The 12,988-nt window shown below is 46.8% G+C and overlaps 1 protein-coding gene across 1 annotated transcript; it reads right to left on the minus strand.

The window, feature by feature from the left end:
• Positions 1-4,105: 4,105 nt before the first annotated feature.
• On the minus strand, positions 4,106-10,668 carry PSMG4 (proteasome assembly chaperone 4). Its single transcript, XM_053397018.1, has 3 exons — positions 10,413-10,668; positions 7,747-7,822; positions 4,106-4,956 (listed from the first exon to the last, which is right to left on the minus strand). The coding sequence occupies exons 1-3, from the start codon at positions 10,623-10,625 to the stop codon at positions 4,835-4,837; spliced, it is 411 nt and encodes a 136-aa protein (XP_053252993.1). The 5' UTR covers positions 10,626-10,668; the 3' UTR covers positions 4,106-4,834.
• Between the last annotated feature and the right edge of the window lie 2,320 nt (positions 10,669-12,988).

Here is a 12,988-nt window from a genome sequence, read left to right on the forward strand (position 1 = left end):
TGCGTCTTGTGGTCTGGTGCGTCTTATAGAGCGAAAAATATGGTACTTTAAACATTATTTTGATAGCGTCCAGTGCCTCACGGTGCTTAACAGATTCAAATCAGCTTTCGACGAAGAGACGAGATTAGCACTAACTTACCATCCAAACAAAGAGCACTACTGAATTTGCTGCACTACGGTCCTGTATAACTTATGAAAAGTACTTCTCCACTGTGCCCTGCCAGGTGCTCTGTTCTGGAAGTCTCAGGCAACCAAGGTTTCTGGAAGCCCCGATATCTCCATAGCATGTAGCTGAACACAGCTCACCACCTAAACCGGTTGCAGGTTGTTAAAGCATTACCATAATGTGATGTTGACATATCCTTAGGAACCAGGGGTTCTGGACTGCCACGTTGTTAGCTCCTCATTCGCATATCCTTTGTGTCCTTAAAACAGGCCTGTCAGCTGCGTATCAAAGCTTGTCAGCCATTTGAGTTGGCTTTCTGTTTTCGCATCTAGCCCACAGTCCTCACTGTGTAGGCTTCTATATGCAACAAGCATGTGCACACTGACAGGGGGTTGGAAGTCTGACAAGCCCATCTTTGAGGAAACACTGGTTTCCAGTTCATTTTTTAAGGCTCTCCAACAGTGTACAAGGGAGGCAGGTGATGTTTTGTGGAAGGTTGTAGGGGCACCATTGACCATAGTGTGCACATTGTTCTGTGAACCGCCCTGAGACCTCCAGGTATAGGGCAGTAACTAAATTCAATTAATAATAATAATAATAATAATAATAATAATAATAATAATAATAATAATAATTCAGCCTGCAACCAGTAAGTTTTGCACTTACTGCAAACCTGTTTTGAGCAGAGATGAAAAGGAACAACTGTGTACATCACAAGCCTTGGCCGGGGAGGGTGGGGAATAAATAAATCAAGCAAGCAAGCAAGCATCCTCTGTTGCACCATCTTCATCTCTGCTTAAAAACAATCTTCTACCTCCAGGCTGGTCCTGGTCAGTTCTTCCTTAGCAGAAAAAAGGCTGTTCAAAGATCACCCTCATATGTGAGAGGGAACCAGATCATGCAACCATGCCTTCATTGGTAGTGTTTGCTGTTTGTTCCTTGCTCAGATAGTCCACAGAGTCAGTGATGACTCCATTAAAAGTAATAATTTGACATTGGCCAGATATCTGGTGCCATGTCCCCCCCCCCCCGCTGGTAAACACAAGGGAAAAGTTCATGGGAAAAGGAAGACTGTAGCAGTCACTGCAGCCTCAGCCTGTAGCAGTTGTGGTTTTCAGTCACCTCTACTGACTTCTAGCTGTGACTGAGGTGAAGGAGCTGAGTGCTTGAGGACATCTTGTGCTCAGGTCAGTTTCCACTATGCTACCACAAGCCATACTAAACATGTCAATGGGGCTGTGCCAAAGACTGATTCAGCGTATAGCAATGCAACTTAAAGACCAGCTTTGGCACACAGGCTGGCTAAAGACCCATGGTTGCTGCAGGATGATGACTTAAAGTTGTTGATTGCCAGGTGATTCTAGATGGGACACATAACATTCAGTACTCTTCATAGAAGCCCATAGAGTGGAGGTCAAGAACCAAGGCAGCCAGTCATCCCAGTTAAGAAACCTCAAGTAGTTGCCAGGTCTGAAGATAACAGAAACCTCACTTTGAGTTCATCCTAATAGGGAAAGCACTAGTAATCAACTACAGTCATACCTTGGCTCTCAAACGCCTTAGTACACGTACATTTTGGCTCCCGAACGCCGAAAACCCAGAAGTATCCCGGTTTTCGAATGTTATTTAGAAGCCAAACGTCCAACACTGCTTCCACAGCTTCCACTTGAGTGCAGGAACAGACTCCCAAAACGGATTAAGCTCGACAACCAAGGTACCACTGTCTAGACTTCAGTCATTTCCCCATTTTTCTATGAGCCAAGATTGGTCAGTTTGTCTAGCTTTTTCATTTTTAAATTTAGCACTGAAATATTTTACTTAAAACCCATTTTAATAGCATTAATCAGGACTGGTTTTTATTTATTTATTTATTTATTTAGGTTTTCTGTATCCATTTCTGTCACCAAAACACTATAAAGATGGGGTAGAATGCAGTTATAATGATGCATCCCCTATATGAGACGGGGATGTTTTGAGATACAGGCTGCTTTATTATTACTAATTGGAAGTATTTCATTTATGTTGCCAGTTCTGAAAGCCAAATGAAAGGGGAGGGGGAATCACCAAACTCAGAAGTGCCATTATAATGAATTCTGAATGTGATGTCAAGTTGCATCTGTAGCTGGGACAGAAAGAAACCAGTTAAGCGTGGCAGATCTTCCACACTTAATTTATAAAAAAAATGTTAACGAAACCTCATTTTTAAATGTACTGTGCGAAAACATTTTCTTGAGAATGGAGTAGTGTGCTTATGTCTGTAGTGGGTGAGATTTCCTCCCCCTTTCCCTCAGTTTGATGAAATTCTACTAACTAATCGTTGTTACTCTACCGTTGTTCTTTTTTTTATTAAAATAAATCACGGGTGGTTTGGTGGTGCTTCATAGCACAAGCTTAAAAGTCAACTGCTGAAGAACCGTCTTAAAAGCTAAATGTCTGCATGATGTCACATCTGTTGTACCTGCTGAACAACTTTGTATGTAAACGAACAGGAATAAAAGACATTGCCCCATTAGAAAAAAAACCCCACACTCGTCTGTCTTGCCAGTGGTACACTATCAACCTCTCTGCTCAAGAGCTCCTTTAGGCAGGTACCTGATTATTATTATTATTATTATTAACTGAAATATTTAAATATACCTGTGTCTAGTGTCAAGGCAGCTTACAGGCATCCATAAAAGCGTGTTAAAACATAAAAAATCATGTCACACAGTAAGACCTGCTCTCCACTGGATCCATCCCATCAGTTTTAAGTGTTCTAGCTCACTAACCGAGTACATGTAATCCTGATCCAGTCTCCAGCATTTCAGGGATATGTCTGGGAAAGGGATGTAGTCTAAGAACCCACAGCCAGGCACTGAACACAATACTGAGCTAGATTGGCCCCACGGCTTGAATTGGTCGTAAGGCAACTTCTCATGTTCCTATCACAGCCATAAGGCACTGCCATCCCTGCGAAATGGCAACCTATTAAACTTTTCAAACCGGGAGAGCCTTAGTCTTCATGACTAGTATCTCATTAAGCTCTTCTCCTGCATCCATGCTCACACAGAACTTCCCCTTTGGGCTATGCACTTCTTGCATTATCCATTTATTTAAAGCAGCCTTCCCCCCTCAACCTGCTGACCTCTAGCTGTACCTGGGACTACAGTTCCCATCATCCTTGGCCACTGGCTATGATGGCAGCAGCTGGTGGAAGTCGTAGTCCAACTACAGGCCATTAGGCTAGAGGTGCATTTGAAGCATCTCTCCAAATACATGCTTCAGATTTACCTTCGTCAGGGGCACCGACTTGGACCCCGGGTTCTGGGTGCCCAATGGCACCCGTGGCATGTCATGAAGTCATGGCATTACGTGGCGGCGCAGCATCACTTAACAAGGCCTTGCAGGGTCTCTCAGAGGTTATGTCCGAGGTCTTGTGAGGCCTCCCAAACGACTTACGGTTTCTACCAGAAGTTGCATTCAGAGGCCTGGCAGGGCCTCTGACGTCCTCTGGGAGATCGCGTTGGGGTTCCGACATGACTTCCAGTAGAAGCCGGAACTCGCAGGGACAAAGAATTATGAAGCGTTAAAATCGAGATGTGGAAAATATGGAAAAAACGAGGAGAAGCAGGACTAAGATTTGGAGATTTCCTTCAGAGATCCAGACCGTGGGGCGTTCCGAAAAATTAATAATTATAATTTGGTCTTTTTAATTTTAATTTTTTATTTTAATTGAAGTATTATGATTGGATATATTAATCAGATGTTTCTTATTGGAAAATCAACATAAATGGTTTAAAAAAAGAAAAAGAAACCGGAACTCGCGTATGAGGTGCTAAGGTGCATGGCATATGAGGTGCTAAGCACACCCCCTCCCCAAAATTGTGGGTGTTCTGGCACCCAAGGCCCCCTAGACCTGGTGCCTATGGACTTCATTTTATTAATACCCAGATGCCATAGTAGCTCCAATAGTTTATTCCTGTTGTTCTTGTGGGAAAGCAAGATTACCGCCCTCTCATTTAAAAACAAAACAAAACCCACAAAGAATAGGGAACTTGTTAACAGAATCACAGCAAGAAGCACTAAATGACTCCACTAGATTCATGCCAGCAGTACTTCCTCTTACAGATGCAACTCAATATATTTACTCCTTCCCTGTTAAGACTGGGCTGTTTCTCGACTGCAACAAATGCAGATGAAGCAGTAAACCTGTTATAGGCCATACCATTTAAGACTGCAGGGGTGGCTCACATGATTTAACGTTCTCCCTACAATAAAATGCAGTACCTCCTTGCACAGAGGAAACTGGCAGTCAGCCCTTCTCCTTGCCATGTGGTTTTTGATAGGAAGGGATTTGTTTTTCTCAAGATAACTGGGTTTCCTGAGTCCCCCATGGTTGAAGTGGTATTGTCCTGGAACAAGTTAGCCTCATAATACACTAGAAGCGAGAAGGAAGCCATAGTGGGAAGAACACAAAGATTGCGTTATGTGTGTAATTTCCAGCACATCCAGTAGATGGCACCCTCAGCCAAACTTTACAGCTTCTGGGACTGGTACAAAAAGCAAATGCATGTCTACAAAAGTTCACTCAGTGACAGAAAAAAAGCATGTCATCCCATTCATTATTTTAAAAACAAACAAACAAAAAACACAGAAACAAAAATGCAGGCAGGCCACAATGATGCAAAGCTAAAACTTGTCTGGAAATATTGTCATTTCCTCCTTGATTCGGTTTTCCACAAGTAGCGTGAAGCTGCTGTCTGTATTTTGAATATTATAGCTGACAAAAATCTGCTTTTTCGTCTTGCTGGCTGAAAGAAAAACAGATGCAAAGACTGAGCAAAAAAAATGAAGGAGCTAATGTTGCAGCAGTAATGAAAAATACATTTTTGTTGTTGTTGTTTAGTCGTTTAGTCATGTCCGACTCTTCCTAACCCCATGGACCAGAGCAGTTCAAATCCCACAGGAGGGTCAGCAATTGGTTAAGGGGAGGAGGAGATAAAATAACCTAATGGCATCTGAAGTAAGCTACCTGCATTGATGCTGGCATCCTTCTGTCTCAAGAGGTGAGGTCAAACTGCTGTGTTAGCAACACCAAAGTGACCTCCCTGGGGTGCATGTATATGGAGGTCCTGGGCTGCCCAGGAGACAAGACCCCTCTCTTGTCCTCACTGATGTGGTCCAAAGGAGAGCAGAACAATACGTTTGGCACCAGCTTGGCTGCAAGAGTTGCCGGAAGGAGGCGTGCAAGGCGCCATCCAACCATCTTAGGGACTCCACTCCCGATTTGTGTAGGGTTTACTCCTTCGCCTTTTCTTCTCCCAAAGATGTCTTGCAAGGCAACAGAGGTTTAGCATAAAGAGTTTTCCTTCACCTCCTTCCCAGGTGGATCTGCCCCTCGCTTCCCTCTACAGCACGTGCAGAAACTGCCTTCTTGACCGTTGGGACACAATATTGGTCTCATCCACTCAATTTGCAGGAGCCCGTCTTCACATGCAGGGGACGTCCCTAACTTGCCAAGGGTTTGAGATCCATCAGCTGCTCTCACCGGGTTTAGCTGGCCAGTCAAAGCCATTTCCTGGGTGTGTCCACTGTCGCATGCTGACGGCTTCTCAGAGCCACGGGTGAGAGCTGAGTGCAGGATGGGGACCGAAGGTGGGCAAACTACCCCAGAAGGAGCATGACGTGTCCCCCACCAGAGGTACTACCCCTCCCTTCCCCTAACACCCCAAACTATCTGAATAACTCAGAATGAATATGATGTTTTAAAAAGAGCCTACACTGCCATAGGCTTATTTCTCTTCAAATGTAAAACAGGAAGAGCAGGGAGCCGTTTTTCGCCTGAGGGCCACAATCCCTTCTGGGGGCCACATTCCCGTGCCAAAAGTGGATGGTAAAGGTAAAGGGACCCCTGACCATTAGGTCCAGTCGTGACTGACTCTGGGGTTGCGGCACTCATCTCACTTTATTGGCCAAGGGAGCCGGCATACAGCTTCCGAGCCGTGGCCAGCATGTCTAAGCCGCTTCTGGCGAACCAGAGCATCACACAGAAATGCCATTTACCTTCCCGCCAGAGCGGTTCCTATTTATCTACTTGCACTTTTGACGTGCTTTCGAACTGCTAGGCTGGCAGGAGCAGGGACTGAGCAACGGGAGCTCACCCCGTCGCGGGGATTTGAACCACCGACCTTCAGATTGGCAAGTCCTAGGCTCTGTGGTTTAACCCACAGCGCCACCCGCATCCCTAAAGTGGATGGAGCTATGGATATAAATGTTAAGCTTTGGACAGTAAAATCGTTTCGACACATACACCTCTATATCCTCCATCTAGGCAAGCAAGCAGCACAACCAGAGTCCAAGGACCCATTCCAGCCAGACAAATATACTCAAGGCGGTTGAAAAGCAGAGCTGGTGAAGGGTGAGACCTAGGCAGAGGGTGCATGCCTGGGAAGAGTCCCAAGGGAGGCTGGGCAGGGGCACATTTGACCTCCACGCCTGCAGCTCCCTGCTCATGTGTCAGGGGCAGGCCAGCAATAAATCACGCTAAGTAAATGGAGGTAACTCTTTATTCAAGGATGCAAGGTCTGCTCAGGAATGCCAGGCCTAATGAGCACAGCAACTCTTCTCGGAAGGGCTTGCCCCTATGTGGCAGAGATTAAAGGTCCCCCCACCTTTCCACAGCTCCTACCCAGGTCCTTCCCAAGCAATCTGAGACTGTGCCTGCATGAAGCTACTGTATTTTTCGCCCCATAGGGTGCACCAGCCCATAGGGCGCACCTAGTTTTTTTGGGGGGGGAATAAAGGGGGGGGAATTTCCCCCAGGCGTGGGGCTGGGGCGGGGGAAGCCCAAGATTCCCCCAACCCCAGCCCCCAGAACAGGTTGCTATCCGCAAGCCTAGGGAGCCCGGTGGGAAGTCTCGCCGGTCTCCCCAGGCTTGCGGATATCTGCCCGAAGCCCGGGGCACGCTGAGCTCAGCGCGCCCCAGGCTTTGGGATGCAGGCAGCTCTCCGCAAGCCGTGGGAGCACAGCGGGAACTCCCGCGGGCTCCCCAGGCTTGCGGATAGCTTCCTGAAGCCTGGAGAGCGAGAAGGGTCGGTGCGCACCGACCCCTCTCGCTCTCCAGGCTTCAGCGAAAGCCTGCATTCACCCCATAGGACGCACACACATTTCCCCTTCATTTTTGGAGGAGAAAAAGTGTGTCCTATAGGGCGAAAAATACGGTAACTTCTCCACCTTCTTTGTGCCTCTCCTGGTTCTGGTGGACCAGGGGCGGGGAGAGAGAGAGCGGAGCTGGTTACTGCAGGAGGGGGAGACACATGACTCCAGCCAGGCTCATCTTTGCCTCTTGGTCTCCCTTCTGTCCTGCTTCTGCCTCTGATTCTGGACTTCTCTCTGCCTCAGACTCTCCCAGTTCACTAAGCCCTGTTACCTCTTCAGCTTCCAATGCTTCCTCCTGCTCCCAGTCTTCTCTCTCTGACCCACCACCAATCTCCAGGCTCTAAGCCTTTTTCCCTTGGGGGGTTCCCCAGCTGGTGCCTCCCACCAGTCCTCTGCATCCAGCCAGACCACGGCAGGTTTAAAGGTGCACACAATTACGTACCTAATTTTTGGGCTAGTGAATTGGAGGTGCTGTTGGAGGAGTCGCCGAAGAGTAAGGTAGACGCTGGAATGGAGTCCTGGAAAGAAAGCAAAAAGGTGTGGTGAGTTTTTCTCCATCCTCCAGAAGTTACTCTCTTCTTATCTCATAAAGATACGAGAGAGAGCACAAGAGATACTTGGGTCATGGCAATTTAAAACAGATCACAGACACAAGTAGAGCCATCAGAGCCTGGCCTAGAAAAATGTTTCCATGCTTCTTAAACAGCTGCACAAGACAACTTTAAAAGTCTGTCCTATTACTGAGGTCCAGCTAGCAGAGAAACCAAGCCTGGTTTTGGAGGGAGGTATACAGAAGCATTTTACTCAGCACTGCTGTGGGTTGAGATCCCGTTGCTCAGTCCCAGCTCCTGCCAACCTAGCAGTTAAAAAGCACGTCAAAGTGCAAGTAGATAAATAGGTACCACTCCGGTGGGAAGGTAAATGGCGTTTCCGTGTGCTGCTCTGGTTCTCCAGAAGCGGCTTAGTCATGCTGGCCACATGACCTGGAAGCTGTACACCAGCTCCCTCGGTCAATAAAGCGAGATGAGCGCTGCAACCCCAGAGTCGGCCACAACTGTACCTAATAGTCAGGGGTCCCTTTACCTTATAATACATCCCTGGTCTTCAACCAGTGACTTGCAGCTTGATCTAAGGTGTGTCATAACAGGAGCACTACCACCATGCAAATATGTGCAAAAGATTAAGAAGCTGGGCCCCAGGTGCATGTTTAGGTTAAAGTTGGGTCCTGTGTCTGAAAAGGCTGAAGATACCTGCTATATATCATTAACCAGAATCCAACAGCAGTGCCACAATATCCATTTTGGGCTGGAGTTATGTCCCTTCTGTGCTACACCCGTCACACAAACCTGTTCAAGATTAGCCGGAGAAGGACTCATTCACTCCCTGGCTACGGAGTATTTTGCTTCGTATCCTACTTAAGGAAAGCTCAGCAAGCAGAATTCAAAATAAGCAGAGCTCCAGAGGGACAGAGAAAGGCCTGTGGCTCCCACATTAGCCAGAGAGAGAGAGAGAGAGAGAGAGAGAGAGAGAGAGAGAGAGATGCACTTGCTTGTAATTGACCCTGTAATGTCAGAAGAGAAACTTGCGGAAGAACCACTCAAGCAAACTTCACCTGCAAACTAGCTAAGGGTGTCTGACTGGACCCAGGAAATGAATCTGCCTTCAAATACGGTGAAAGGGACAAGCCATTACATATCTAAGAAAGGGAAGAGGGCCATGCTGTTGCAAAAGCTCCTTGCTCTTTTTGCATTTCATATCACTCTCACCTCCCCTACATCCTGCAGGTCCCACAACTCACTCTGTGTGTGTGTGTGTGTGTGTGTGTGTGTGTGTGTGCAGTGCTTTTTTCTGGGGGGACGCAGGGGTACGCATACCCTTAAACATCTTGTGAATCTAAGTTTGGTCTCATTGAGGGACAGTGTTTCAATATGAGTACAGTGGTACCTCAGGTTAAGTACTTAATTCGTTCCAGAGGTCTGTACTTAACCTGAAACTGTTCTTAACCTGAAGCACCACTTTAGCCAATGGGGCCTCCCGCTGCCGCTGCTGCACGATTTCTGTTCTCATCCTGAAGCAAAGTTCTTAACCTGAAGCACTAATTCTGGGTTAGCGGGGTCTGTAACCTGAAGCGTATGTAACCCGAGGTACCACTGTAGGAAAATGAGAGGACCCCTAAACATTTTTTTTTTTAAAAAAGCACTGTGTATATGTATGTGTGTATAATGAAGTGGACCATGAACCAGGAAAACTTATACCTTAATAAATTTGCAAACACCCCATGCATTTACAGCACCTGCCTTTCCCCCAAAGGATCCTGGGAACGCTATAGTTTGTTAACTGTGCTGCGCTCTCTTGTTTGTTAACAGTGCTAGGAATTGTCCCTCTGCAAGGGTAAACTACAGCTCCCAGGATCCTTTGCGGTGCGTGGAAGAGTCATCTGCTTTAAATGTCTAATGTGTCAGCAGCTGCGCTTTCCGGATCTTAAAACACTCCCATTAACTGATCCTATTAGGAGAATAGGATGGTTGTGGACATCACCATCATCAAAGCCTCTGCGTGCTTCTCCGGGGAGAGGGAGAAGAAGCCCGATTTGAGCCCGGGGAAGCTTTTCTCCGCGCACGTCCTCTCCAAATCGGGTAGCCCTATGCCTCCCTTTCCGTTTCCAGCCTGCAAAGAGGGATGCCAGTGGTGCGACGGCGGGACGGGGGAACGAAGGAAGGAACGAATATTTAATTGCATCAGCCATAGCAATGCGATATACAAAGAATAGAAATAAAAAGTCACATTATATAAAACACATTGTAGGGGTTTGAATCCATAGTCAAAGAGTGGATCTGATTGCCCCGGCTATAAACCTTGCAACCTTTGCTGTCCCCTGCTCATCTTGACCTGCCGAGAGAAAAAGGACAGTGTGGCAGTGGCTGGGCGACCCGGAATGGGCAATAAAAGAGGAGGATAACCTCCATTCCTCAAGTCTTTTGTGCATGCGCCACCGATCCGCGACGGGGAGATGCGAAGTTGCAAGCAACGCATCTTCCCCGTCCCACCCCCCGTCCCACCCCCCTCCACCAACACCGGGGTTCAGAGCATCCGAGAGAGGGGACTCACGCGCGGGGTGCACATGGCCACGGCCAGATTGCCGAGTTGGGGCTCTTCCCCGACCCAGAGGAAGAGCGAGTCCCGCAGGCGCATGGCGTGGAAGTGCACCAGCTGCTCCGACAGGCGCCCGCAGAAGTTGTGCACCGAGATCCGCTCGCCCGCCGCCCCCATAGCCGAGACCGGCTCGGCGGCCTCTTCGCCCGGTTCCGGCAGCTCCTCCATTGCTGCAGTTCAGCCGCCGCCGCCGCCGCCGCAGGCAGGCCAAAGCAAGCGATCCCCGAGCCCTTCCGGCAGGCTTTTCACTTTCAGTTTGTCAAAGGCGGCCAAGTTGGGCTGGACTCCCCTTTTATAAATATGTGCCCGTTCAGGCGGCGCTGAAGGGCGGCTGGCTTTAGGGAGGAGATCAAGTTCAACTTCCTTTTCTTTCCTCCCAAGGGCAGAATAATGGGGAGCTAAAAAGTATTCACTGTTTACAGGGCCGGATTTAGGTTTGATGAGGCCCTAAGCTACTGAAAGCAATGGGACCCTTTATATGTCCAGCTGTCCTTTGTCAACAACAAGTTGTCGCTGTTTTATGTAGGTTTTATTTTATTTGTTTTTTATCTTATATTTTGGAAACGTACATCCAGTTTTCTTTTCCTTCAAATTTTTGTGGGGCCCTAACCTATAGCTTGTTTAGCTTATACATAAATCTGGCACTGACTGTTTACCATTATATCCTAATGGATTATTGCAGTGCTTTTTTTCACACACAAAAAAGTTCAGGGGTACTCTAATTTTGACTCCAGAAAAATCACCATTTTATAGTTCAAAGTGGAAATAAATACAGTACATGGACAAAAGTACAAAGATTCATAAAATGTTTAGGGGTATGTGTACCCCTGTGTCCATCTGTCCCGCCCAGAAAAAAAGCACTGGATTATTGAATATTGCTTTATTTCAGGGGTACACAACCTGACACCCTCCAGATGTTATTGGACTACATCTCCCATCATCCCTGATCACTGGCTATGCTGGCTGGGGCTGATGGGAGTTAGAGTCCAGAAACATCTGGAGGGCTGCAGGTTGTGCATCCCTGCTTTATTTGATAAAAGTTGTTTATAGTGGTACCTCAGGTTAAGTACTTAATTCGTTCCGGAGGTCCGTTCTTAACCTGAAACTGTTCTTAACCTGAAGCACCACTTTAGCTAATGGAGCCTCCTGCTGCCGCCGCGCCACCAGAGCACGATTTCTGTTCTCATCCTGAAGCAAAGTTCTTAACCCGAGGTAATATTTCTGGGTTAGTGGAGTCTGTAACCTGAAGCGTATGTAACCTGAAGCGTATGTAACCCGAGGTACCACTGTATTTTAAAGTTATTGTGGCGGGTCAGATTATTATGTGTTGGAAGCCACCCAGAATGGCTTGGGCTACTCGGTCAGATGGGCGGGGTACGAATAATAAAATTATTACTATTATTATTTCCAGTGGGGCGGGGGGGGTGAGGTTTGCAGCCATGCGAGGTCTCCAAAAACAAGGGAAGAAAGTGTGTTTGTGTCATAGGCTTTATGGAATTGCTAAAATTCAGATGCAAGCTTTGAGTTGCATATAACTCTCTTTCCAGGATATACCTGCTGAGCAGAAAATGAAGATGAGATCATAGATTTCCTAAGTGTCTGGACTAGATGCAAATCCAGTAGTTAAATGTTCACAGGAAGGTCTAAACTGTGGTTCTGACTGCGCTGGCTGTGGGGTGTGTGCACTGCATTATTTTATGCAATGAGATCATCTGAACATAACCCTGTATGGAAAGTTTTAAATGTCTGGTGTTTCGTTATGTTTTTATATTCTGTTGGAAGCTGCCCAGAGTGGCTGGGGCAACCCAGTCAGATGGGCGGTGTATAAGTAATGAATTATCATCATTATTATCATCATTATCATCATCATCTCCTAAGGTGTTTTGCGGCAGAGTTCTAATTACACAAACAGTACAGGTAGTCATGTTGGTCCAGTTAAAACAACAACAACTCAAAGCTGAATGCTTTTTATTAGACTAAGCCTAATGACCCATCTCATGAGCTGAAGGAAAAGTACTGGAGAACACAAAAGACTGCTCACAACTTTGTGACATTCTGGTTGGCCCTAATAGGGTATTTCCCTATTGTGGTTTTTCAGTTTGTCCTAAGTCTGTTTTACTGAGAAGCTCAATGGCAGTTCAATGGGATTACTCCCTAGTAAGTGCAAAGCCCCTGTGTGCAAATACAGCCCTTTCCTATACATAGTTAGAATACACCTAAGCCTTGTTACACAATCCGCTTCATAGGTGTGAGCTGGAAGTGTGCACGGGATTTCAGATCTTACAAGGAAGTAAGTTGTTCTGGGTTCAGTGAGACTCACTTCCTGGAAAATTTGCATAGGATAACAGTTTTAATCTGGTAACTTGGCAGTAGCTTTTCACAAAGAATGGTCCCCCTCCCTTTTTTTAATTAGCTATCACCCACCAAAGCAAAACTAGCAAAATATGGCTCACTTTTTAAGACTTCTTAGGTTATCCATGCTGTAGTTCAGACCACCCTGCAGCGTAACCTACCTCACAGGGTTGATGTGA

Source organism: Podarcis raffonei, chromosome 7 (assembly GCF_027172205.1).
Source record: "Podarcis raffonei isolate rPodRaf1 chromosome 7, rPodRaf1.pri, whole genome shotgun sequence".
Taxonomy (NCBI): domain Eukaryota; kingdom Metazoa; phylum Chordata; class Lepidosauria; order Squamata; family Lacertidae; genus Podarcis; species Podarcis raffonei.

Bases quoted from the DNA above. Each gene is read 5' to 3' on its own strand.
- PSMG4 (XM_053397018.1), bottom strand. From the start codon at position 10,625: ATGGAGGAGCTGCCGGAACCGGGCGAAGAGGCCGCCGAGCCGGTCTCG. The intron at 7,823-10,412 runs GTGAGTCCCCTC...CTTTCTTTCCAG, and splicing joins TGGCCATGTGCACCCCGCGC to GACTCCATTCCAGCGTCTAC. The intron at 4,957-7,746 runs GTACGTAATTGT...TTTTTCTTTCAG, and splicing joins TTCACTAGCCCAAAAATTAG to CCAGCAAGACGAAAAAGCAG.